This window comes from Diplotaxodon limnothrissa, linkage group LG4 (assembly GCF_057381915.1).
Source record: "Diplotaxodon limnothrissa isolate DT_005_m linkage group LG4, D_limnothrissa_male_GT1.1, whole genome shotgun sequence".
Lineage (NCBI taxonomy): Eukaryota > Metazoa > Chordata > Actinopteri > Cichliformes > Cichlidae > Diplotaxodon > Diplotaxodon limnothrissa.
The window spans coordinates 18,766,797-18,790,318 of record NC_140599.1 but is presented as its reverse complement, the minus strand read 5'-3'; the positions used below and the strand labels follow the sequence as shown (position 1 = coordinate 18,790,318).

The 23,522-nt window shown below is 40.1% G+C and overlaps 1 protein-coding gene across 1 annotated transcript; it reads left to right on the top strand.

Annotated features, from left to right (window-relative positions):
• The first annotated feature begins 1,413 nt into the window (after positions 1-1,413).
• On the top strand, positions 1,414-23,055 carry tom1l2a (target of myb1 like 2 membrane trafficking protein a). The gene is made up of 16 exons (XM_085351570.1): positions 1,414-1,475; positions 6,183-6,267; positions 9,791-9,869; positions 10,307-10,456; positions 10,931-11,065; positions 11,911-12,054; positions 12,250-12,366; positions 13,281-13,414; positions 13,893-13,935; positions 14,799-14,970; positions 15,461-15,575; positions 16,061-16,136; positions 16,930-17,004; positions 19,742-19,801; positions 20,330-20,366; positions 20,494-23,055. The coding sequence occupies exons 1-16, from the start codon at positions 1,424-1,426 to the stop codon at positions 20,646-20,648; spliced, it is 1,629 nt and encodes a 542-aa protein (XP_085207696.1). The 5' UTR covers positions 1,414-1,423; the 3' UTR covers positions 20,649-23,055.
• The last annotated feature ends 467 nt before the right edge of the window (positions 23,056-23,522 follow it).

Sequence of the window (23,522 nt, the reverse complement as noted above, 5' to 3'; positions counted from 1 at the left end):
AGAGAATGTACCTTCACCTATCAGCAGAGAATGTCCCTTAGTCTGTAACACAGTCAAATATATTCTCAAGTAATATTCAAGCATGCCATTCAGCGTGTTAGTACGAGCTCGGGAGCAGCTTGGGAGAACAAGAAAACAGAGACTGCTTTAGATTGTCTTCCCAAAGTGACTCAACTTTATTCACAAGTACAACAGTTTATATAGAGGGTAAAATTCATGAGACAGCAGATTTATCAGTTTAAACCAGTACAGACCAAGATAAGGCAGCGTCTTCCTGCCCTTGGGTGAAGAAGCATCCTTTGTGTAGTGTATCAGTTCAGCTACAATTGTGATTATCTCAGCGACATATTTTCAAGGCACAAAACGAAGAGTTCTTTCATTAGTGAAATCTGAAACAAACCATGTGGCCTTCAACAGGCGTCTAAAAGATTAAGAAACTAATGTAGCTGAGGGAGTGATCTCTGTGGTATTTCAACCTTGTACCAGCCTGTGATTCTCACACATCAATTCTTGGGTCAAAGAGAAAAATAACTAAAACAAGGGGGCCTTATTGAATGACAGAGTTTTCCTGCATAATGTCACTATAAAACAATATCCAGTAAATGCTCCCATGGTACTAAAATACCTAACAGGGGTAAATGCTTTTTCACATCATTGTATGCAAATTTGAGGATATTGCTCTGAATATACTGCCAAACACCGTCATTGGCTCTCTAAGAAATAAATAAATGAATTTAGCCAAAGCCAAACCTAACTACTGCTGTTTTTGTCACCGTAAAACGCTTAAAAATACAGAAAACCAGCTGGTGTTATCGATAAATTCAGTATGCCGCTACTTACCCCTGTTGTTTACGCTCAGTTACATAGCAACAGGTTCATTTTAAGCTGCATTCAAGTACTTGATCCCGTTGAAAAAAGCATCAACCTGAGACAAGACTCTGTAAGAGTTTTGCTTTAACCATACATTCTGTCTTTTAAGTCTGAGGTTATCTTGTAATGTACATGTATGTCTTATATTCATAAAAGCACCACAAGTCGAAATTGTGTTTAGTTGGGATCACACATTTTGTGAATTTTTTTGGGGGGTAGGTAGCTTTTTCAAGATATGAGCTATTTATAGTCAACAACAATGAACGTTCATTTTTTATATTCCAAGGATTTAATCCTTGTCTGCATTGTTTTTATTAGCTGTTTAGAGTTATTATTCCCCTCTGTAATAATTAAATGCATGCACGTAGAAAAGGTTTGTTGAACATAGCTTTAGTTACTGACTGTGACTGACATCGATTGTAGCCACACGTGTCCAAAAACCTCTGTACGTGTCCAACTTTTTGAACCAATAGAATTCCTTGGTAGGCGGGACTTGATAGTACTGCCTCTGGGCCGAAGCCTGTCATTCCCGGGCGGATCGTTTGTTGTCAAGATGGAGTTCTTACTTGGAAATCCGTACAGTACTCCCGTGGGCCAGTGTATAGGTACGTTAGACCTGAAATTATTTTTTAAAGGCTTGCTGCTTCCTTCCCCCAACGTACTTTGAATGTGGGCCATCATATATTGTTTACTACTGGGCTCAAAGGTGGAAATAGCGAGCTAACGGGTGTCATCGTAGCAAACGTCATCTGCCTGGAATGGGCTCTCAGCTAATGTTAGCCAGCTAACCCATAACTTAGTCCGGTGTAATCACAAGAAATGCATTAAGTTGAATAACCATGCATATGTGTAGACACTGATTGCAGCTTAAGAAGATCAAATCAGGTTAACTGAAATTGACGCTATTGTATTGACATGACTTAAAGTGTCTTCAAGAGAGACCCAGATAACTTCCATACTTCCTTAGTTTCTGAACAATAGTTGACCAAACTGTGCGGTCAGCCTGGAGGTTTTTTCCCTCCAGTCTCGATACGGTGTGGTGCTTTTTCTCCCCAGGGGGGGCATATACGTGAGCTGCAGCATCCCTTTGGTGTAGTTGCATCAATATTTGCATTTCCCTTTTTGTTTTTCAAAGCAAGCTGAGATTCATAATAGTTGGTACCAAGGCCTGACCATGCCTTTATAACTGACAATGAGCCGGCTACTGACAACAGCTGTTTTATGGTAAATGGTAAATGGCCTGTATTTATATAGCGCTTTACTAGTCCCTAAGGACCCCAAAGCGCTTTACATATCCAGTCATCCACCCATTCACGCACACATTCATACACTGGTGATGGCAAGCTACATTGTAGCCACAGCCACCCTGGGGCGCACTGACAGAGGCGAGGCTGCCGGACACTGGCGCCACCGGGCCCTCTGACCACCACCAGTAGGCAACGGGTGAAGTGTCTTGCCCAAGGACACAACGACCGAGACTGTCCAAGCCGGGGCTCGAACCGGCAACCTTCCGATTACAAGGCGACCTCCCAACTCTTGAGCCACGACCGCCCCGTTTTATGAAGTATAAAGATAAGAATTTATGTTTACTTGAAGAATGTGAAAGTAGGAGTGTACTGTAGGTGCCGTAGGTACATTGAACTTTACTTTTTTTCGCCGTTTTTGTGAAAAAGAGTTAATGTTTTGGCAAACTACTCCTGCAAAACAGATGTGTGCGAGACTTTTAATTTCTCCCACTGTTTGTTTGTGCTTGCCTTTGACCAAGTGCAACAGCTGCTGTTTTTTTGGTTAAGTGTCAGAATTACTCATGTTTTTACTTTCTGCAGAGCCATGTAGTGCTTTAATCAAGCTCTCGACTGGGCAGAACCAGATGCATTTTTGTTTTTGCATGCAGCATGTCTTGGACCACCATCCCCCCTTCCATCACAGAATTGGCCTTGTCTCCTGCCAGATCTCTCCGGTTGAGCTGCTGCACTGTTTGGGGCTTGACACCCAGCTGTCATTTGCAGCGGTAGTGATCTGTACACCTCAGTGGAGGGGCAAAGTATCATCTTACCAGACACAAAGGGAATGTGAGAGTTCAAGCCTGACAGTGGAGATGTGTGGTAAATCTAATTGCTGTAAGAGCCCGATGCATTACCACAATTTGTGTCCATATTTAATAAAGACAACCAACCTTTGGCAGCTCTTACTATGACCATGGCACATGTATGAGAGGAAATGAATCGAATAATATCAAGACAAACGCATGGGACAAATAGGATATATGTGAGAGTGGAGACAACGAAAGGCAGGAATTAAAGAAGAGTCTTAAAAGTTCACTTTGTAGCCAGAGAAGGACTTTGTGGCTTTGTTGCCAAGTGCATGGCACAGCTTGCCTCTGTTAAAGCCATGTGATCGACTGGTTTCACTTGTGTGGTGTCAGTTCTCAGGGCTGGGGTGGGTGCTTTGACACAACACCGTGAATTAATGCACTTAGCAGGCATTTAACTCCATTAGTAGGCTCATGTTCAGCGTCCTTACAGTGTGTGTCACACGAATAGATCGGAGTTTTAGGGGGGCGTCCCTTCCTTCTGTCCTCTGCTGCCTGTGCTTTGCCCTGCCACAACATGACAATCCACTTGAGGAGATTACATGGGTTATCCCAGAAGAAGTAGCTGGTTAAATCTTTCAAACTCATGCTCTGGATGCTGTAGACTCAGAAGGTGGACTCAGAGGTGTTTTTAAGTGTTATTCATGTTTGAATTCACTGCATGCCTTTTTATTTTTGTAGATAAGTGGGTTTGTTGAAGCTGCCCAGCCTGTGAAAAGTTGATTTGAGAGGGGAGTTAAAGCATGAATAATTCATGGTTTTGAGGCATGTCCAGTGGTTGCATGGCCCCGTGAGACCCCTGGCTCTGGCATGACATCCTGCTAAGGGCCTCTGAGCTTCCCGCAGAGGAACATCTCCTGTCTACACTCAGGACTCATCTAATGACGATCTATGCAGTCAGAACCTGTATCGTATTTTGCTTCAGTAGAAAATCTTTTTTCTTTTTAAAAATTTTGCTCTAAGTCTCTGTGTTTCTATAAAACGGCAGCTTCCACAGACAGGATGGATGGATTTGGAGGGCTGCTGAGGAAGAAGCAGATGGAGCGGGAACAGTGATGAATGCAGAGCCAGTTCATCTTTGTCAGCTTTCACAGTCTGGCTTCCTTATTTCCTCCTTGTAGCCAAAATGCTATTAAATGAAAGGGTGGAGTGTGAAGGCGAGAGCCGGTCATTGGAACTTCTGTTTTTCTGCATGTTGTAATAGTTAAAACTGAGTACACAGCTGGATCACTCACTGTCAGTCAGTGTGGCTTTCCCTCTGAGATCTCGGCTTTCCACTTCCCAACTGACTTCTTGGCTCTTTTCAGTTAATTTACTGGCGTTGGAGGCTTTGGAGGAGCATGTTTTTGGCAAAATTTTATTGCATGTTTGGGTTTACCGTGACAGCTGGAAACTGCAGCGTTGTGAAAATGAAATAGAATGGTAGTCTGGTGATTACGGATCCAAGACTTCATCCAAACCTCTTCTTACAAAGATTACTCTTACGTTTGGCTATATTTATGGCGCTTGCTTGCACAGAGTGCTCACATCTCAAAAAGGGAACTTAATAGCTTTTTCATCTGTATTTATAATTGCAAAAACAAACAGTTAAAAGTAGTACTGAGTTAAATCTGGTCACATTTTCCATTGGTCTATTTATTATTTCAGTAATCTATATTTCTACTGATATGAGCCATGAGCTCTGAATGAAAGAATGAGATTGCAGCCTTGAGGTGACTGTAGTAATGATTTAGCATAGGGCTGTTCGATATAACGATATATATGTCGATATAAAAACGTCTATCGTTTCATTTTAAGCTGTGTTTGTTTTGTGGTGTTGCAAAATAAACTGTTTACGGCAATATTTTTTCATCGTTTTGATGGTCACTGTAGTGGCTATATTAATTTCTTAAAGTTCTCTATTTCTCTTATATTGAATATAACCACACTACTGATGGACAAGCGCCTGTTTTTATGCGTTGTCGTTAGCAACAACGACGGTAACACCATCGCGTGTCCGCTTGTTTATGTTCCACATAAACCTTTCACAATAAAGCTCAAGATCCTGTTGAGACTTTTCAAAATAAACTGAATCACGCGAAAGAGCAGATTATTTACGGATGAGAAGTAAAAAAAGAGCCGCCAGGTGCTAAAAAAATAGACCTTAGACTCAAACGTTAGAACAGGCTTTTCCCCGCAGCACCCTGTGTAATAAATACAAAGAAAACGGCGGCTGTTACAACTTATGTCTAAAAATGTATTGTTTCATGCATCGGTTAAAACACTCGACTCCAGGTACATGACGCGCAGCTGGAAACACTTCCCGCAAGTCGAGCTGCCCGAGATTCACAGAATTTACAGAAAATGTTACATTTTTGTGATTTATATCGTTATTGGGACGATAGAATTCTTATATCGGGATATGAGATTTTGGTCATATCGCACAGCCCTAATTTAGCACTACATGAATGAAATTGAATTGAATGCAAACAAGCGAGGTGGCTGGGGTTAGGTTAAGCAGCATGGTCATTCGGGAGGGGCTCAGGATATGGCCTACTTCCCCTCATTGCAAGAAACCAGTTGAGGTGCTTTGGCAATCTGACTGGGATGCCTTGTGGAGGGTGAGGTCTTTCAAGCATGAGAGGAGGCTCCAATGCAGAACCAGGACATGTTGGAGAAATTATATCTCTCGGCTGGCTTGGAAACCCTCAGACGAACTGGAGGAGGTTTCCCTGGGGGAGGAATGTCTAGACTGCTGCCTTGTGACAGATCCAGATAAGCAATCGAAGATTGATGGATGGACAAGTCTGCGACCACATGCTGGCTTATTTACACAAGTGTGCTTGTGATGTTATGTAAATGAGGGTTGCTTTAATCAGTGTGCTTTAGCTTGAGAACAACTGAGCCTGGCTAAAATGCAGCACCATGGTAACACATGAGACAGCTGGCATTGTGCAAACCATGAATTTTTCTATCAAAAGTAACATTTCGTTGGGTGCAGCCCCAGCGCTGGTTAATGTCCACAACTTATTATTCTGCAATAGTCACATTTTGTGTCGTTGCACAACTGAGTCTGAACTTATTGTATATACTGATGTGTCTCTTGTTATAAGTGGTAACTGATTTTAACTGACATCCTAACAATCATAATTTGTGTCACTCAAACCTTGCCTTTTGCATAGACCGTACACTGCAGTTAGCTTATTAACATAACAGTTGAACTCTTTGTGTTTTCCTCCAGAGAGAGCAACAGATGGAGGCCTACAGAATGAGGACTGGACCCTCAACATGGAGATCTGCGATATCATAAATGAAACCGATGAAGGGTAAGCTCCTTCATTATTATTATTAGGTTATAATTTGCTTTATCAAGTGGGATTAGCAAGGGTATTTAACCCAAAATGACTCAAGTTCCTGCTGTGGTTTGTAATGAAACATTCATTGTTTTATCACACAGTGGCTAACTGAGAGGCTCGAGCAAATAATACACTGCCCACTGTTCTTTGCTGACAGACACTCTACTACACATGGCCTTTTGTTTCTTTAGGTATGACTGACCAACTGTCTTATTGTCTGAATAAATGAATGAGTGAATGAATGAATAGATTCTCATGTCAGCCTCCCACACTGAAAAATACCAAGCCTGCACTTGGTGAACATGTCTCCCAAATTATATAGATTTGCAGCCATAAAACCAGACGATTGGCATTTATTTTATTGAGCTTATACAAATCTTTGTTTATTATTACTAACATGGAAAGCTTTATCTGGGCATGGAGAAATTCTGCGGCTCCGGGTGGTTTGGGAAAATAAATTAGAAATATTTAGGTGAAGTGTATTTTATTTGTGTTTAGTTATTTTTTTAACTTGTAGTTCTAAATTGGAAGATTATTGTGATATTGAAATATAAAATAAAATAATTTTATTATTTTTCATCGCTCAAAATAAGCGTCATACTCGCGGAAGCCGGTGTACCCGCCGAAACGCCGTGCATTTATCGAGACTTTCAAACCCAGGTAGGCCAATTATTGATCTTCGGATCCACATTATGTTGGCAGCTGTTCTCCACCATGAACTACCGTATGTTAAAAACAAACACTGCTCACGCCTCACAGATGACAGCTTACAGTCCTGCGTAAAGATGAAAGTGACTTCGTACAGCCCCGATTTGCAGACGCTGTGCGCAGAGGTTCAGGAGCAGAAGTTCCATTGAAAACATACCACGGCAGACCCGCTGCTTTTCAGCATCTCTTTATTGACCACTTTTCACACACAGTTGCTGTACATACAGCTGGCTGTAGCTGTTCAGCTCACAGCCCGACAACACAACAGCAGAAAGAGCACAGACTTTAAGGCGGCGAGGCGTGATTGCGGGTGCCGCTCAGGTGCGTCTGACTCCCATGCAGCGGCGCTGCAGACCACGCCCCGCCACACACATTAACCAGGTAAAATACATATTTAGGCAGAATTTTGCAAATATCTATTTTTCATTTTTTAGCAGCATAGTGCTTTTTTTCCAATTACTTTTTAAAAGTCAGGTCAACGCTCCAAAAGCCCAAAGGCAATATAAGGGTGGCGGCTCACAACAGTTTTTGTTGCTACATGGATGATTTTAGTTAAGCTGAGTGTCTTTCCTTTTTTTTATTATATTTTTTTAAGAGTTCAAAATGTGTTAATTACATAAATAAAATAAAATTTTCTCTGTAGCACTTCATGGATTTCATAAGCAACACACTTTAGTTGCTCTGTGGATTCTTTTAAAAAGAAGTTAAAAACTTTGCTGACCCCTGAGTTAGACCTTTGGCCACAAATAAGTAAATCTGAATGACTGTTTTAATCAGAATGCACTAATAATATTGTTATTAATTGGGTTCTACTTTGCATAATATAGTGATTATAACTGCCATGCAGAAAAGCCCATAATATCAGAATTAATTACCACAAAACACTGGCTCGTAGTTAGTGTACAAGGTGTGATCAGAAAGTTCCAGGATTCCTCAAAAAAGCTGAAACCGTACTTACTAACTGCATTGACATTTTTTTGACAAGCTTCCCCTCATGGTTGTCTCTCATTCAGCTAAAGAGAACTCATTTTCCTTTTCAAGAAACTGGTTTGTTATAATTTGAGGTTTACTACTTCTGCTTTACACTTTTATTTGCTGTGTTCATAAAGGGACACATGGTTAACTCGGTAGCGTACAATTGTCGGGTAGCATTTAAATGAAGTTCAAATGGTACTAAGGAAGGGACTAAGAAAACATATCCCCCACACCATTACACACATTACGGTTGATGCAAGGGAGGATGGATCCACTCTTTCATGTTGTTTATGCCAAATTCTGACCCTACCATCTGAATGTCATAGCAGAAATTGAGGCTCATCAGACCAGGCGGTGTTTTTTCCAGTCCTTTGCTGTCCCAATTTTGCTGAGCCCGTTCTTAGCCAACAGGAGTGGCACCTGGTGTACTCTTCTGCTGCAGAAGCTGATCTGCTTTGAGGTTTGACATGTGTGTTCAGAAATGCTGTTTTACGTACCTTAGTTGTAACGAGGCATTTTTACCCAGAAGACTGAAACTGACTGGATATTTTCTCTGTTTCAGACCATTCTCTGTATTCACTAAAGATGGCTATGTGGGAAAATCGCAGTAGTAATACTCAGATCAGCCTGTCTGTCACCAACAACATTGCCACGTTCAGTGTCGCGTAAATCACCTTTCTTCCCCATTTAGTGGTTAAAAAAAATAATTCAAGGAGGGCATAGAAAATGGTGATGACAGTACTTTTATGAAACAGTTGAAAAGACCATTTTGAAGGGTTTATTGGTCTAATATAAATAGAAAACCTTTTTTGTACTTTTTTTTTTAACAGAACAGTTTGATCACGTCTTATCTCAGGAAAAAGTCTTAACCTGTTACAGACATTGATGCATGATAATCAGACACTTCCATTTTCTGTTAAATAGCTAAATGTATTTTTTGCTTCCCCTTTTACTTTATTTTTTACATTCTTCATGCCTACACACACTCATTGTCTTGACATGCGACACAGGCGCTCTCTGGGTCACGCTTGCAAAACAGAAGGCATGAGAGAGGGAGTTCAGCTTCACAGAACTTATTGTCTTCAAGATGTTTAGCTAGATAGATCGAGTCTCCTTAATTCCAGACTTTGAAATGCAGCACAAACATTTGTGCGACGTTTTAACACATGCTAATGTGTGCATTTAATTATGAAAGTTTGACAGCAGATGGTAAGGACTAAATCAAGATATAGCGAAAATACATGTACAGGAAACAACAGGGAACTGTGGAGAGAATCAGAAATGCAGGGTAGATTATATTCAATAAACTCAGTCATGTGCAGAGGGCTGTCTGGGACCATATATATATATATATATATATATATATATATATATATATATATATATATATATATATATATATATATATATATATAAAAGACAATATGCTTCCCTCCATTTCTCTCTGTTTCAGCTCCTTCACTCTTTAAATGTACTGTAGCTCAGTAGGTAGTCCATAAAAGCGTACCGTCTCATCTGCAATGAAGATGGACAATGTTAGGCCGACAGCCAATCTGAACTCTTCATGCATGGGCTGCTTTTGATCTTGCTGTGGGACAGACTTACAGTATAGTCACACAGAGAGAAAAGAGTGAGACAGATGGTGTGACAGTACTTCTCTGTTTTAGTCAAATAGATATGCTGACGGACTTGAATCGCATCTGTTATTGTGGCACACAGGAGAGTTTATTCCATCAAAGTCGGTGACGTTACGCTCACTATAAGCAGAGGGTACTTTGTGCAGCTGTAACTTTCTGCTGTTCCTGTCTAGGCCAAAAGATGCCATGCGGGCACTGAAGAAGAGACTGAGCGGCAACAAGAACTACAGAGAAGTTATGCTCGCACTAACCGTAAGTTCATACTTCTTCTTGGAACTATATTGCAAAACTAGGAATAAAGTCGCTGAATATATGAGCAAGGCACTGGTAGACAAAAATGACTCACTGGGCCATGCCCATGGTGTTGATGCTTTTCAGTGTGTAGGTTTTTAATGTCACATTAAAGGGAAAACACTACTGATCTTGTGCTCCTGGTCATTTTATTTTGCTCTGTCATCCTCTGCCTTCCACTGCATGGCCTGTGTTTTTCTGCCTCTTCTTTCCATTTGTTTACAGTGGCTATGCCCTTTGAGCTGTCTTTATGTCCTCCCACATCTTTGATAGCTCTGCTAGTTGGAAGGCCCTGTGTGCAGCAAAATACTGACTAAGTCTGCCTTTTCTCTGCTGTTCCCCCCCACACACACAAACTTTTTTAAAGCATCTTTGTTTAATCCTCTCTCTTCCTGTAGGTATTGGAGACATGTGTGAAGAACTGTGGTCACAGGTTTCATGTCCAGGTGGCCAACAGAGATTTTATTGATGGTGTTTTGGTAAAGATCATCTCCCCCAAAGCCAACCCCCCAACGATCGTACAAGACAAAGTGCTGTCTCTTATACAGGTATTGGAGCGCTCTCTGTATTTGCTGTTTTTAAATGATAAAATTCTTTTGCAACATATTTTCTTTTTCTTTTTGCTTTTACCAACACACTCCATTGCAGAATTTTAAATCAGGTGGGCACAACATGCGCCACTTCACACGTGTTGCACAACAGCTTCAGCCTTTTGTGATTTTATCTGGTTACCTGAGGTCACCTCAGCCAACAGATGGTGTTCTCCATTTCTCTTTTTTGCGCTCCCTTAAATATTAATAGGAACGTTTTGAAGGAGATCCTGTGGATAGCCTTCTTGTAGAGATATTTGACTAATTTTAAAAAAAAAAGAAATTCCCTAAGCATTGGAGCAAAATAATGTCCGTACTAGTAATGTTACGTGCTTTCATTCAGTTGTTGTTGTTGTTGTTGTTTTTTTTTAGTTGGTTTTATTAATACCAAGAATTGAGAGCATACTAAATAATTTGTCTGTGTTTTGACAGGCCTGGGCAGATGCCTTCAGGAGTAGTCCTGATCTAACTGGGGTGGTGCATATTTATGAGGAACTGAAAAGGAAAGGTGTTGAGTTCCCAATGGCAGACCTGGATGCACTGTCTCCGATTCACACACCACAGAGGGTAGGGAAGAAATACACAAATACATTCATTCACTTTTTTGGGTACACTTTTTTTAGTGCTGGGTTGTACCAATGTTTGCCTTCAGAGCTGCTTTAATTCTTCATAGCATAAATCCAACAAGGTGCTGGAAACGTTCCTCTTTGTTCATGTGAACATCACAGCATCACACAGTTGCTGCAAATTTGTCAGCTGCACATCCACGATGGGACTCTCCTGTTTCATGTTGTTTATCCCAAATGCTGACCCTACCATCTGAATGTTCCAACAGAAGGGGCAACATTTTTCCAATCTTATGTTGTCTAATTTTGGTGAGCCCATTCAAACTGTAGCATCACTGCTCTTCTGTTATTTTAGACCATCAATTTCATGTTTAAATGTAGTCTGTGTTCAGAGATGCTTATGGTTATCTGAGTTAGTGTTGCCTTCCTGTCAGATCAAAGCAGTGTGGTCCTTGTCCTCTGACCCCTAACATCTGCGAGGCGTCTATTTTTATCCAGAGAACTGACGCTTGCTGGATATTTTCTCTTTCAGACCATTCTCTGTAAATGCCGGACTTAGTAGATAAGCTGTTTCTGAAATACTCAGACCATCTTGTCTGGTACCAACAACAAGTGTCAAATTCAAGGTCAATTAAATCACTTTTCTTCCCCATTCTGATGCTCGGTTTGAACTTTAGCAGGTCGACCATCCCTTCTTGGATTTAATGTCTGAGTTGAGTTCCTGCCCCTGACCGATCTGTTATTTGTGTTAATAAGCCATTGAACAGGTGCACCTAATAAACTGGCCTAGAGTTTTGCTTTTTGGGGTTTTTGTTTTATTTATTTATGTATTTATTTTTATCATAGGGGACACCAGAGGTAGATCCAGCCATGGTCAAGTACCTTGCCCCAACCTCACCTGATCCCACGACTCCTAAACCTGCCTCACCCGTTCCCCCTGCCACACAGGCCCCTGAAATTCCCAACCCCATCACAGCAACTCCTGAACAGGTGAGGGACACCAACCTTTGTTCAGCTAAATTAATTCACACAGCATTTTTTTTAAATAATTTTTGAATAAAAAAAGCTTTTTTCAGTGTTTAGTGAGTTTAAAACTTAAGTACAGTTTCAACTTACGCTGCTGTGCCGCTGATACCAAATTAGTCCAAATGTTTTTCATTGACCTTTGATCTTGTGTGCTTTCAGATTGCCCGGCTGCGTAGTGAGCTGGACGTAGTGCGAGGAAACGTCAAAGTCATGTCGGAGATGTTAACTGAGATGGTCCCAGGTCAGGAAGAGGCTTCTGATCTAGAACTGCTTCAGGTTAGATTAATACACTATGAATTTCACTATAATGCATTCAGTAGTTGCCTGTGTTGTGTACAACTTCATTGTAGTTAAAAAGAATAAAAATCCAAACAAAATAAAACCCAACTTGGCATAAATTTAATTCAATTCTTAATGCATATCAGAAGACATTTGCCATTCTGAAGAACAAGTCTTTAAAGATCACAGATTTTTCTGTCACATTCTTTCTTATCAGAAGATTTATTTTAGGCTCCTGTGAATTCTTTTCTTTATATACACCCCCATGCATGATGTGCATTCAGAAAGCCAAATTCTTTCCAACACTGCTTTTAACTGCCAAGTGTTGTAATTTTGTGCAGCCACCAGGGGGTGTTATGGGCTAAGTTTCATGCTAACCTGCCAAGGGCCATTTTTCTGTGGTAAAATTCCTTAAACTGGCAATTAAGCAGGTCAAATCGCAACATTTTCTCATGCAAGCTCATGCAGATTTTAATCTTTGAAGGCCAGAAACCCCTCAGGTATTTGTATCAGCTCCAAGTATCTGGCCCCGGGCTAAAGAGCCTGTGCCAGTGTAATTGTTATGTAGTACCTGACTCACTTTGCTATTTATTTCAGGTAATGTAGAGAAAACTGTAACAGAATTTAGTTTAACAAATATTTTTGACTTGCTTAAAACTAAAAGCCTTTTGTATTATATTTATAGAAAGCTCTCCACCCATTCGTGAGTCATAAATAAGCAGCATAACAGTTTATGTACTGGCAAATGGAGTGGTTTATAGAGGGTTTTTTGAGTCATCAGTAGACAGACAAACACACGCTTGACTGTCTGAGTATGTGTCAGCTTGTCCGTTTCTTTACAGCTCACTTTTTCTCAAATTGATTTATAACTTAATATATTGATCAATCTGTTCATGTGACACTCTGTCAAGGAGCTGAACAGAACATGCCGAGCTATGCAGCAGAGAGTGGTCGAGCTGATTTCGCGCGTCTCTAATGAGGAAGTGACCGAGGAGCTCCTACATGCAAATGATGACCTCAACAACATTTTCCTCCGATACGAGAGGTGAATTCAATCAAACTGCATTAGTGTCACAAAAAGAAATACTTGTTTGTGTATTTTGGTTACTACCTCGATCACTAGTGCTTGTTAGTTTTTGCTTTTCTGGTTTGGCAAGATCTCGAGCACAATTTAAAAGATGACTCTCTAGATATCATTAGACCTAAGCTTATCAGGTTTTCTTGAAAAAGAAAAACCTGCATGACACAGATCGCGATATAACAGGTCAAACGGACTCACTGTACTTCATAAGGTTACATAAGTGGGTCAGATCAGTTAAGATAACTGAATCATTATGAATCGAGATTTGCGATTGTCCAAATATTGCACGGTAAAGCACTGTGCATTGTTTATGTGCTCTGTGGGCTCTTAATGCTAAAACTTTTCTTTCATCGTGTTTGTGTTAAAAGAGCGTTTAAGCTCAGAGAGCATGTGGCAAAGTGTTAATTGTTTTGTTTTTTGTTTTTTTTCATGTTGCTCACAGGTATGAGAGGTACAGGTCAGGTAGAGCTGCACAGAACAATGGGGTGAGTACCATCAACAAAGAGTAGAAACAAAGAACAGAGGCCTACTGGCTGAAATTGCATGTTTTCTTTTTGCACGTATCATTATTCTATTCTTTTTTTCACATTTCACTACATATACCTTTGCCTAACATTATGGATGCTGTGAGAGATGATTCAAACATTATCTGAACTAATAATCCCCCTCAACTGTTTACCATAGCAGCATTCATTTGTAATGCAAGTGGAATGCATTTTAGTGCTTTGTAAAACTGAACGAGCTGAGCGCTGCCAAACTTCCATTAAAAAGTGCACATTTGCCAGTTTGAGACATTTGCCAATGGACTGGGCCATCTCTCACTACATCCCACATAGCTGTTTGTGTTTGCAGCTTGTTGATCTTTCCGTGTGCTCTGTCTGTTTGTGTTGTGGCTAGCTGATGGAGGCAAGTATAACACCACGACCACATTCAGTCCAAGCCAGTGTGCTGGGATGAACTGAGTGATGACTGTCAAAACGTCTGTTATATGAATCTCGTGTTTAGAGCCTTGTGATGTGTGAACACTGGTTCTACTGTTTGAAACTAGATGTTTTATTTCCTTCCCTCCACCTTTCATGGTGTTCCTTCTCACACATCTGTAATCTCTTGCAGCTGTTTATTCGGCTCCATTATTGCTCCTTTGCATAGCTGCCAATCCATGACTGCTGGTTTAGAGTGTTGTCTGAAATTGTGTAGCATTTCTGCAGCTAGAAGCATTTCTTCTCATTTAAAAAAAAGGAGAAAAAGCAATAATTTAATCTTTTACTTGGTGTCACAAATGCTGCATAGTTGCATTGTTTTATATTTGTAGTTAACGAGTATATTTCACTTGCTCTCCTCTTTTCAGATGTTAACTGAAGCCACAGAGGACAACCTGATAGACCTGGGCCCAGGATCCCCAGCTGTGGTAACACCCAGGATCACATCCAGCCCTCCACCTAGCTCCACTGTTGGAGCCATGGCTTCTCCTGCCCGCAACCCCACTGCAGCATCCCTATCCAGTGCTCTAGCTGGACTTGGTAAGGATAAAACATAATGAAATCTATTTTTTAGGATAATAAAAGGTGCACAAGAAGCACCTTTTTATTGTTGTAAAATTAAAATTTTCCTAATAATCCATTCGAGATCCATACAGACAAAGTAAAAGCATGTTTTTAGAAATTGTTGGAGCTTCCTGTCCTCTCAAATCCCTGCAGACCTTTGCTGGTTCTTACATGACAAAAGTTAAATTTGTAGCTAATTGTTTTTAACTAATTGCAGTAAAATTCACTGAAGTGTTGTGGTTCAACCTTAGAGGGATTACCTCTTATATTTTGTGCAGTAATATATGGTAATTACACATTGCCAAACTGGAGTGTTGTAAGTCTGGTCTATAATTAGGACGTCTTAAACTTTGCTGCATTAATTTTAAATTCATTTCTCTGTGCCACTTCTTTCATCCTCTTTCATTTTACTTTAATCTTTGCTCTTCTCCATGTTCTGCTGTCTCCTGCCACCCTCTTGATCCAGATGTAGGCTCAGAAAGCCCGAGCGGCACCCCGTCGTCTCAATCGGCCCAGAACCCGGACGACTTTGACATGTTCGCACAGACCAGGGGGAGCTCTCTGGCTGAACAGCGCAAAAAGTAGGTCTACATTTAATTTAGCTCCCTTAATGTAATTTATTTTGACAAATAGCTCTTTGTAATGTGCTCACTACATTTCTGAAATGCTTGATATCCGGTTATATTTCCTGGTATTTTCTCCCTGCGGCTAGTTTATTGTGTTACGTTTGGCTACTCACTGTGAATAAATAAGTATGTTTGCCCATTTTTTTTCCACTACCTGAATGTTACTGTGTTTTTTGTTTATGCAAGTTGTGAACAAAGGGGTCCACTGGGGTGTGTTTTAGCTCAAGGGTCTATGCCATGAATCAACAAAATCCCTAGTTTGGACAGAACTGAAGACTTTTGTTGCACTTTATTCTTCTCTTTCTTAAGAAGAAATGTCTTGCTTGTCTTCTCTTTGGACAGAGATGATATTAAAAAAAGCTGTCAGACATCATCTTTGCTCCTAATTCTTTTTATATACAGCTTAATTCTTCTTAATCTGTTTCTGGTTTTGTACACAGTGTAAAATATGAAGACCCTCAGGCTCTGGGTGGCCTGGCCTCTGCTTTGGGTGTTAGACAACAGAATACAGGAGGGGTGAGTACAAATAAGCATGGCTGACGAGCTTTTTTAGCTCTCTGCATGTGATGGCTTGTAACACTGAATACTTTACAGTGACATTTGTCCTGATGAAGTGCTTCTTGAACTTTGACCAAACAGAGGCTTGAGGTTTTCTCATTTTTGAATACCTCAAATATAGTGCTGTTGTCTATAGTGTCTATGCCAGTCATAAGCATATAAATGAGTTTTATGTACAGAAGATGAGAGCAAAGTCTAACTGGGAGTTTTTATACTGTATCTGAACCACTGGTACTTTTTAGCCATTAGTGTCAGCACTTCTCCCAGTTATTAAAAAAACATGCATTTAGGTTTCTCGTTCTTCAAAGCAGATGTCTTTCTTCTTCCTTTAATCTGCTCATCTCTAAAGTCAGTGCTCACAGAAACTCTAAATCACTGACTAGCTTCAAGATTTTTAGTCATTCTCTCTGAGCACACATTGCAGTATATTTGCTTGGCTATCTCTAGGTACACATACACAAAAAGGTGGCACCATTCTTTAGTTGCCTTAGGTGATTTATTCCTTGTTTAGAACGTATACTTCACTGAGTTTTAAATCTCTTCTTTTTTCCTTCTTTATTTTCCTCATTTTCATCTTTATGCAGTGATCCTTTGCCATTTTCTTATGTTGGCCTCATTTATTCCCTCCTCTCTCAGTCGTCTTTTGCACATTTGACTTCTTCTCTGTCTTTCTCTCTCTGCACTTTGTGCTATGCTGTGGTGGTGGGGCCTTTCTTCTTTTGTGTAAGGTGTTATTCTGTTGTTGATTCAGCTGAGGGTTAAAGGGGATGATAACCCAGCAGATCAGGAGCTGCCCATAGACAGCTGGCTTATTACCCAAGGAATGGTGAGGACTCTATCCACAGTGTGTCCTCCTACCCCTCCCTCATGTCCACCTCATGTCAGCCTCCTCCAGCATTGTCCATCATCCTCATGAGCTGCGCTTCATTTTCAGCCTCATCTCACCTTTTTCCCAAATCTTCCCAACAGTCCTACTTCCAAGTGGCTTTTCCTTCTAAGAACATCCATGTCCATGCCTAGTTTAGATATTGTACTGTAGTCTTGGGCAATATGTCATTACAGATATTTAAACTAGGGCTTATTTTGGAATCTGCTTCTTCTGAGTTACACTTACAGTCATGATAAAAAGAAAACACACCCTCTTTCAGCTGGAAGTTTTTACATAACAGGCCATAAAAAAAAACAACTAGCAAGTCTTAAAATGAGGTAAATACAGCCTCAAGTACAAAACATGGCATATTACACTGTGTCACTTTCCAGGAAATTCACCTCTTGGTCAGACTGTGCAATGCTCAGGGAAATTGCAAAAAACTCACGAGCTACAGGCCTCAGTTAGCATGTTAAATCCATTAGAAAAAGACTGAACAAGTGTGGTTTATAGTATAAAGTGTCTTCTTTCTAAAAAGAACATGCAGCAGCGTGTTTGTAAAACTGCATTTGAATAAACCACAGGACTTCTGCAACAGTGTCCTTTGGACTGATGACACCAAGGTGGAGATATTTGGCTATAATTCAAAGTGCCGAACAGCATATCAACAAAAACGCCTCAAATAAAGTGTCAAGCACAGTGGTGGAGTGGTGAGGATTTGGGCTTGTTTTGCAGCCACAGGATATAAACACCTTGCAGTCACTTTTCTAGAGGACAACAACTAAAAGCTTGGCCCAAATTGTGTCATGCAACTGCACAGTGATCCTAAACACAGCAGCAGATCTACAAAAAATGACTGAAAAAGAATGGCGTGGGCACCCAAGTTTGTGAATTCGGTAACTCAAGAACAAGGTGACGTAGAATTTTCAAACTGATTTTCAGCGACTTTGACCTCAAAGTCAGAGTAAGCTTTCTGAAGGCAATGTAGGATTTTGAAATTGATAGCATCTCCACCAGGAGGCTGAGGGAGGAGTAGCACTGGCGGTTGTTAAATTTAAATTTAAATCAAATTTAATCATTTTAGAAGATGCTAAGAATCAGATGGTTTTTTTTGTTTGTTTTTTATTATAACTTTGTATGTAAAACTGTAAAATTGACAAAGGGGTACTTTCTTTTTACCCTGACTGTAGCTCCCAAATTGGTTGGCATATTAATACAGAATTTCTTTTATCCATACTGCCCACCTCTATTGTACTCTGTTGACCCAAGCGTTAAAGACTATACTCATTACTGGTGCTCACATTAACCCCTCCATGGATGTTAAAATGAGGCTGATGGGTCGCTAGGAACTTTGACCAAGCTCCATCATCATTTAACGGTCACTCACTAAAAAAGCGGAGGAGTAGAGATGCTCCTGCTACACAGCAAAATCCAATCAGCGAATCCAAGTACTCATGAAATATCAGCCAAGCATAAGAGAATTATTAAAAGTGATTGTGGTTTGCTGTGTAGTGGTGAGTATTTTGTCAGTTGTCCTCTAATGGTCTGTGGATCTTAGATATTATACAGTTCACTATTACCTCACATTCTAACACATAAACCAACTAACAGATGAAGCAGTAGATGTAGAAGAAGATGATATGTTGATTTTATAAATGTTCAGCACAATGTTATACACTTTGAAGTTATATCAGTGTTATTGTTGTGAGTCATAATGAGGACAGACTTCTTTTTGTGCTCTTTTTCTATTTTTTCCTCCCTTTTTTCACACAGCTGCATGCATTTTTTCACTGCCACTCTGCCTTGGCCAATCTTTTGATATGCATAACCTGTGATCTCACAAGGAAACCCCACCAGTGTTTTTCTAGTGTCTGTAAAGGCCTTAGGAAATGGGTTTTGTTCTCTCTAGTTAACTTTGAGACTGGGCGATGGTCTTTAACTTTGTCAAAATAGATGAAATTAATGTTGCAGACTTTAATTTTTAAAGGGTTCAAGTAACTTTTAAAATATTTACCAGTTACTCCTCAGAGGAGGTTTCTTGAGTCACGGTTAAAGTTCACCTTCACCTCCTCCTGTAATGCCTCAAACTCCTTAATCACTCTGATTATTTGGTGCTCACACAATCTTGAACACAAATGGACACCATCCAGTCTGACATGGCTTCCATCACCAGTGTCACTACATGCCATGCAGCGATGCTCATGCTCTGTGCGCCCTGTGTTTTTGAGTGTGTGTGTGTGGGTGGGTGTGCAGGGTTCCCGTGCCTCTCGACAGTCCCTGTGCTTTCAGCCTTTTCCAACCAATCAATCTCTTAATCACGTTCAAGTGATTTGCTAATTAACTAATGATGCGGAATAATTAGCACGGCTGTGTGTGACATTAGTCGGCAGCTGTTAAGCCATGTCAGCAGTACAGAGTTAATGAGAACAATACACAGGCCGGCAAGTCCTCTTCTTATACAGAGGAGTGCTCGGCAGCAGGTCGTTGCACATGATAAAACAATAATGGCACAGAATCAAGAGAGGTTGAGTGTCTTTCAAGCATTTTTTTTATTATTATTATTGTTTTTCTTTTTATCTTTTCTCCTGAGCCTCTGGTGATTCTTGTTTTTGTGTGTGTGCGTGTGTTACGTTGTTTTTGTTGTCGTGTGGCTTTGTTGCTACCCCTCGTTGTTGTCCATGGCTTTGCTCCATAGATCCCAGTATCGCAGTCCTCTGTCATGGATGACATAGAGGAGTGGCTCTGTACTGACGTGGTGAGATTTTAATTTTTCTTTTTTTTTTAACCTTGATTAACATTTTTGTTTTTCTACCCTCTCTTTCTCCCTCTTTTCCACCCTTAAAGCACTTTTCATCCAACCATTTCTTATAACTGCATACATTTGACCTTGGTTTTCTTTTTCCTTAAAATCTTTACCGTAATCATTCACCTTAATCATTTCCAGCAATCACTTACATAACTGTTTGCCATGAGGTGAGACATATGTGGAAACAGTGCTAATGATAATTAACCTAAAGCAGCTGCAATGGTCTTCTTTAACTTGTGCATGTGGTGGTTGTGGTGGTGCTCTAGAAGGTTTCTCATTATGGAAAATGTGGGGAGGATGCATGACAGACGGATCCTTCATGAGCCACTGGGTTTGAAGTTTGTGGGAACTTTACAGGCAGCTGACTTGTGCCGCTTGTGCTGTCGATTTTACACTCACATTAATTAACTCCGTTCTTGATAGTTTTCTATAGAAATTTGTGTCTTATGTCATGTTTTTTCTTCTTCTTCTTAATAGAAAGGTGATGCTGCTGAAGAAGGGGTAACTAGTGAAGGTATAGTCAGTTGATTCACACCTATGGGTGTGTTCTGTTCGCTCAAATGTGTGTGGGAATGATTGAGAGTCTTAACACTGTGACCCTCAGCTTCCATGTTTCTGACAAATCAATTTGTTTCTTTCAGAATTTGATAAGTTCCTGGAGGAGCGAGCTAAGGCTGCAGACACTCTGCCATCTCCCCCAGGATCTAACCCTGCTAACCTCTCCCACCCCGCCCGTGCCCCGAGTGGCTCCCATAAGAAGACTGAACGGACGGAAGATGCCCTCTTTGCCTTGTAGACTGTTCTCAGAGGACCTCGGTTTCTCTCCAGGGCATCTAAAGGTCTTGGCCCAAAATGACCCCACCCGCCACCCTCCAAAACAATCCTCCTAGTCCCATTTCATTGCTGACTGGCATTGGTGTAGCAACTGATCTCCACCTCCTTGTTGTTATCTTGCCAGAGTGTTGCTCTAACCATCAGAGGTCCAACAAGTTTAATGCACATTACTGCGTTATGTTTTACTGTATATGGATGTATTAATCTGTCAGTGTGGGATGTACTGCTCGCAGCCCCGCATCTCATTCCATAACTCGCCACCAAAGGAGAACAACTTCACTTAACTGACATGTGGTTTAAAAATGTGACACCTGACCGTGAGATTACTGGGAAATTTCTCTGAAGGTCTACTCACAGAGTCAGTATGGAAGCATTTTATTAGGAGTATATTGTGTTATTTTACTACATTTCGGCTAAATGCTTATTTATGCATTAATTGTTTTATTTTTTTGTGTTATATACTGATCGATCAGTGCATTTGTTAAGAGTTGTGGATTTCTAGTTATGCTTAATACTGAGATATTCGTGGCAGGGCAGCGCCTCTTATTACTCAGTTTGCTTAAGGCACTGTAATGAACAGTTTCATGTTAGCAGGCTAATTTTGCAAACTAAGATTATAATATTAGCTAATCTCTTTAAAATGTGTATGCCAGCATTCCTCTAACCAAAGGGAATTAAGAATAATAAAAATCAAAAAATGTACTAGTTAGGATTCACTCTTATCTCGTATCTATTTCAGATAGCTAAGGGGAAGGAAGATGCTCATTGAAAAGCTACAAGAAGTTAATGTAGAAAAGTGCCGCAAACTGCAAACACTTTAAGCCATTCCAAAGAATATTGATGCTTTAATGACAAACTAGTTCTTCATTTTACCAATCGAAAAATAGTGACATTCACACGCTCAAAATAAGTTGCTGGATTGTCAAAATTTTCCTCCCCCCGCCGCGTTAATGTCTGTGCACTTTGAAGCAAAAAAAGAAAAATCTGTATTTTGTCCTTTTGTGTTTACAAGATGCTTACTATTTTTCTAGGGGATGGGAAATGATCTTAAGAATGAGTTCATTTTGCACATAACTTTTCTAACTATGTAATTAGTGCGCTTGTTTGCCTAACAAGTGGATAGATGGACCATTGGACTGTTGGAAATTCCATAAAGATGCAACACAGAAATAAAGATTTAAATGATAATGTCAGCTTAGCACTGGCATCATAATCATCTACAAGACAAGTGTGCTGTGGTAACAGATGCATTCACACAGGCAAATCTTCACATACTCCATAGTATTTAATCAATATACCTCAAAATACAGAAATGGTGGTTTCTGTAAAAAATCTATTGGGTCATAATAATATCAGGATCACTGAAAGTATTATTTTGTTTTCCCCTTCTGTATTTTTATAATTCATGGTTAAAAAAACAACAAAGGGGAAACGAACAACTGATGTTTTTGAGGCCGAGGTTGAACCGTGCGGAAAGCAAGCACGATTTTGCGTTCTTTGATTTCGTGCAGTCAAACACATTACAGTTTATTTCCTGTGCATTTTCAACCTGCTATGATTCATCTGCTCTCATTGGAGCTGCTGCCAAGCATTTCTATGACCGACTGATTTCAGCAGAGTTGCTCTGTCGAGAAAGGTTTTGTCTTTGATCCGAGGCAAAATAGAAAATCCGTCTTATTTGCAGCTCTTTTTCCAGTTCATTTTAACACTGCACTTCAAACAGATTTTCTTTTTCTCCTTTCAGTCCATTTAAGACCAAAAGCCTTGTTAATCAGAGGCAGCCCATTTGCACCTCAGTTGTAAAGCTTCTTGCTAACATAGATGCAAAGGTGACATTAAAAATGTATTTGTGTAATCAATGTATTTTAGATTAAAAAAAATAATAATGATAATGAGCTTTAATTTTCTTTCATGCTGTATGGTTACACTTGGTTTTGAGGGTTTATTATCATTGCCAGATAACAAATATAAAAACATCTACCATGCAAGTTGAACAAGGACGGTTACTAAAACTGTAACAGGAGATTCTTTAAAGGGAACTTTGACAGTTTTCTGTGTTTGTGTGTTCTGTAACTTTGCATCTGTAACAGAGTGTATTGTGTTAACTTGCTCTTATGAAGCTTAAGTCCTGGTTGCAACATGTATTCCTCTAAATTCTGGCTATCTTTAAAGTGGTAACTGAATGTCTTTAATACCCGCGAAGCGGGATATTTAAGCTTGTGTTTTGTGGACATGGAATTGAGGCTTGTTTTCTATCGGTGGGTGCTCCATGTCTCTCTGGCTGTGCTGTCTGCTGCCATTACTAATGGTCAGATTTGTATTTGACCTAATGCACGTATGTAACTGCCCAATAAAACACTAGCAGTGTGTGACCTCTACCTCATAACTGTTTGTGGTTATTTTACACTTAGGGGATCTGTGACTAGTCTCTCTTTTCTCATGTACATGCTGATGCAACCCAGACTCAATCTTGTACTGTACTGGTCATTCATTGTGAAATGAGCCTTTCACCCTCTCACATGTGGTTGTTTATGGGCATTTGCACAACATAGATCCTTAAAAGAATCATTTTTTCCTTCCTTTACCTGAGGACCAAGACTAGCCAACTTTACAAACTCCGGCAAACAAACGGACGAGACTTATTGTTACACACTTGACCACCAACCATGCTGGACTTTATATAATCTTACCAAACTTTACTGACAACTTAGCAGTGCTACTCTAGGTCACTGACCTATTTTCCTACAATACCGTTGTGGGGTTCTGCTTTTGTGTTACTATAACAGTGCGTTAAACATAGACATTGTGAAAGATTGTGTTTCAAATGAAGTCTTAG

Coding starts and splice junctions, on each gene's coding strand:
- tom1l2a (XM_085351570.1), top strand. CDS start 1,424: ATGGAGTTCTTACTTGGAAATCCGTACAGTACTCCCGTGGGCCAGTGT. Junction 14,971..15,460: donor CAGTGCTCTAGCTGGACTTG/GTAAGGATAAAA, acceptor CTCTTGATCCAG/ATGTAGGCTCAGAAAGCCCG. Junction 20,367..20,493: donor AGAAGGGGTAACTAGTGAAG/GTATAGTCAGTT, acceptor TGTTTCTTTCAG/AATTTGATAAGTTCCTGGAG.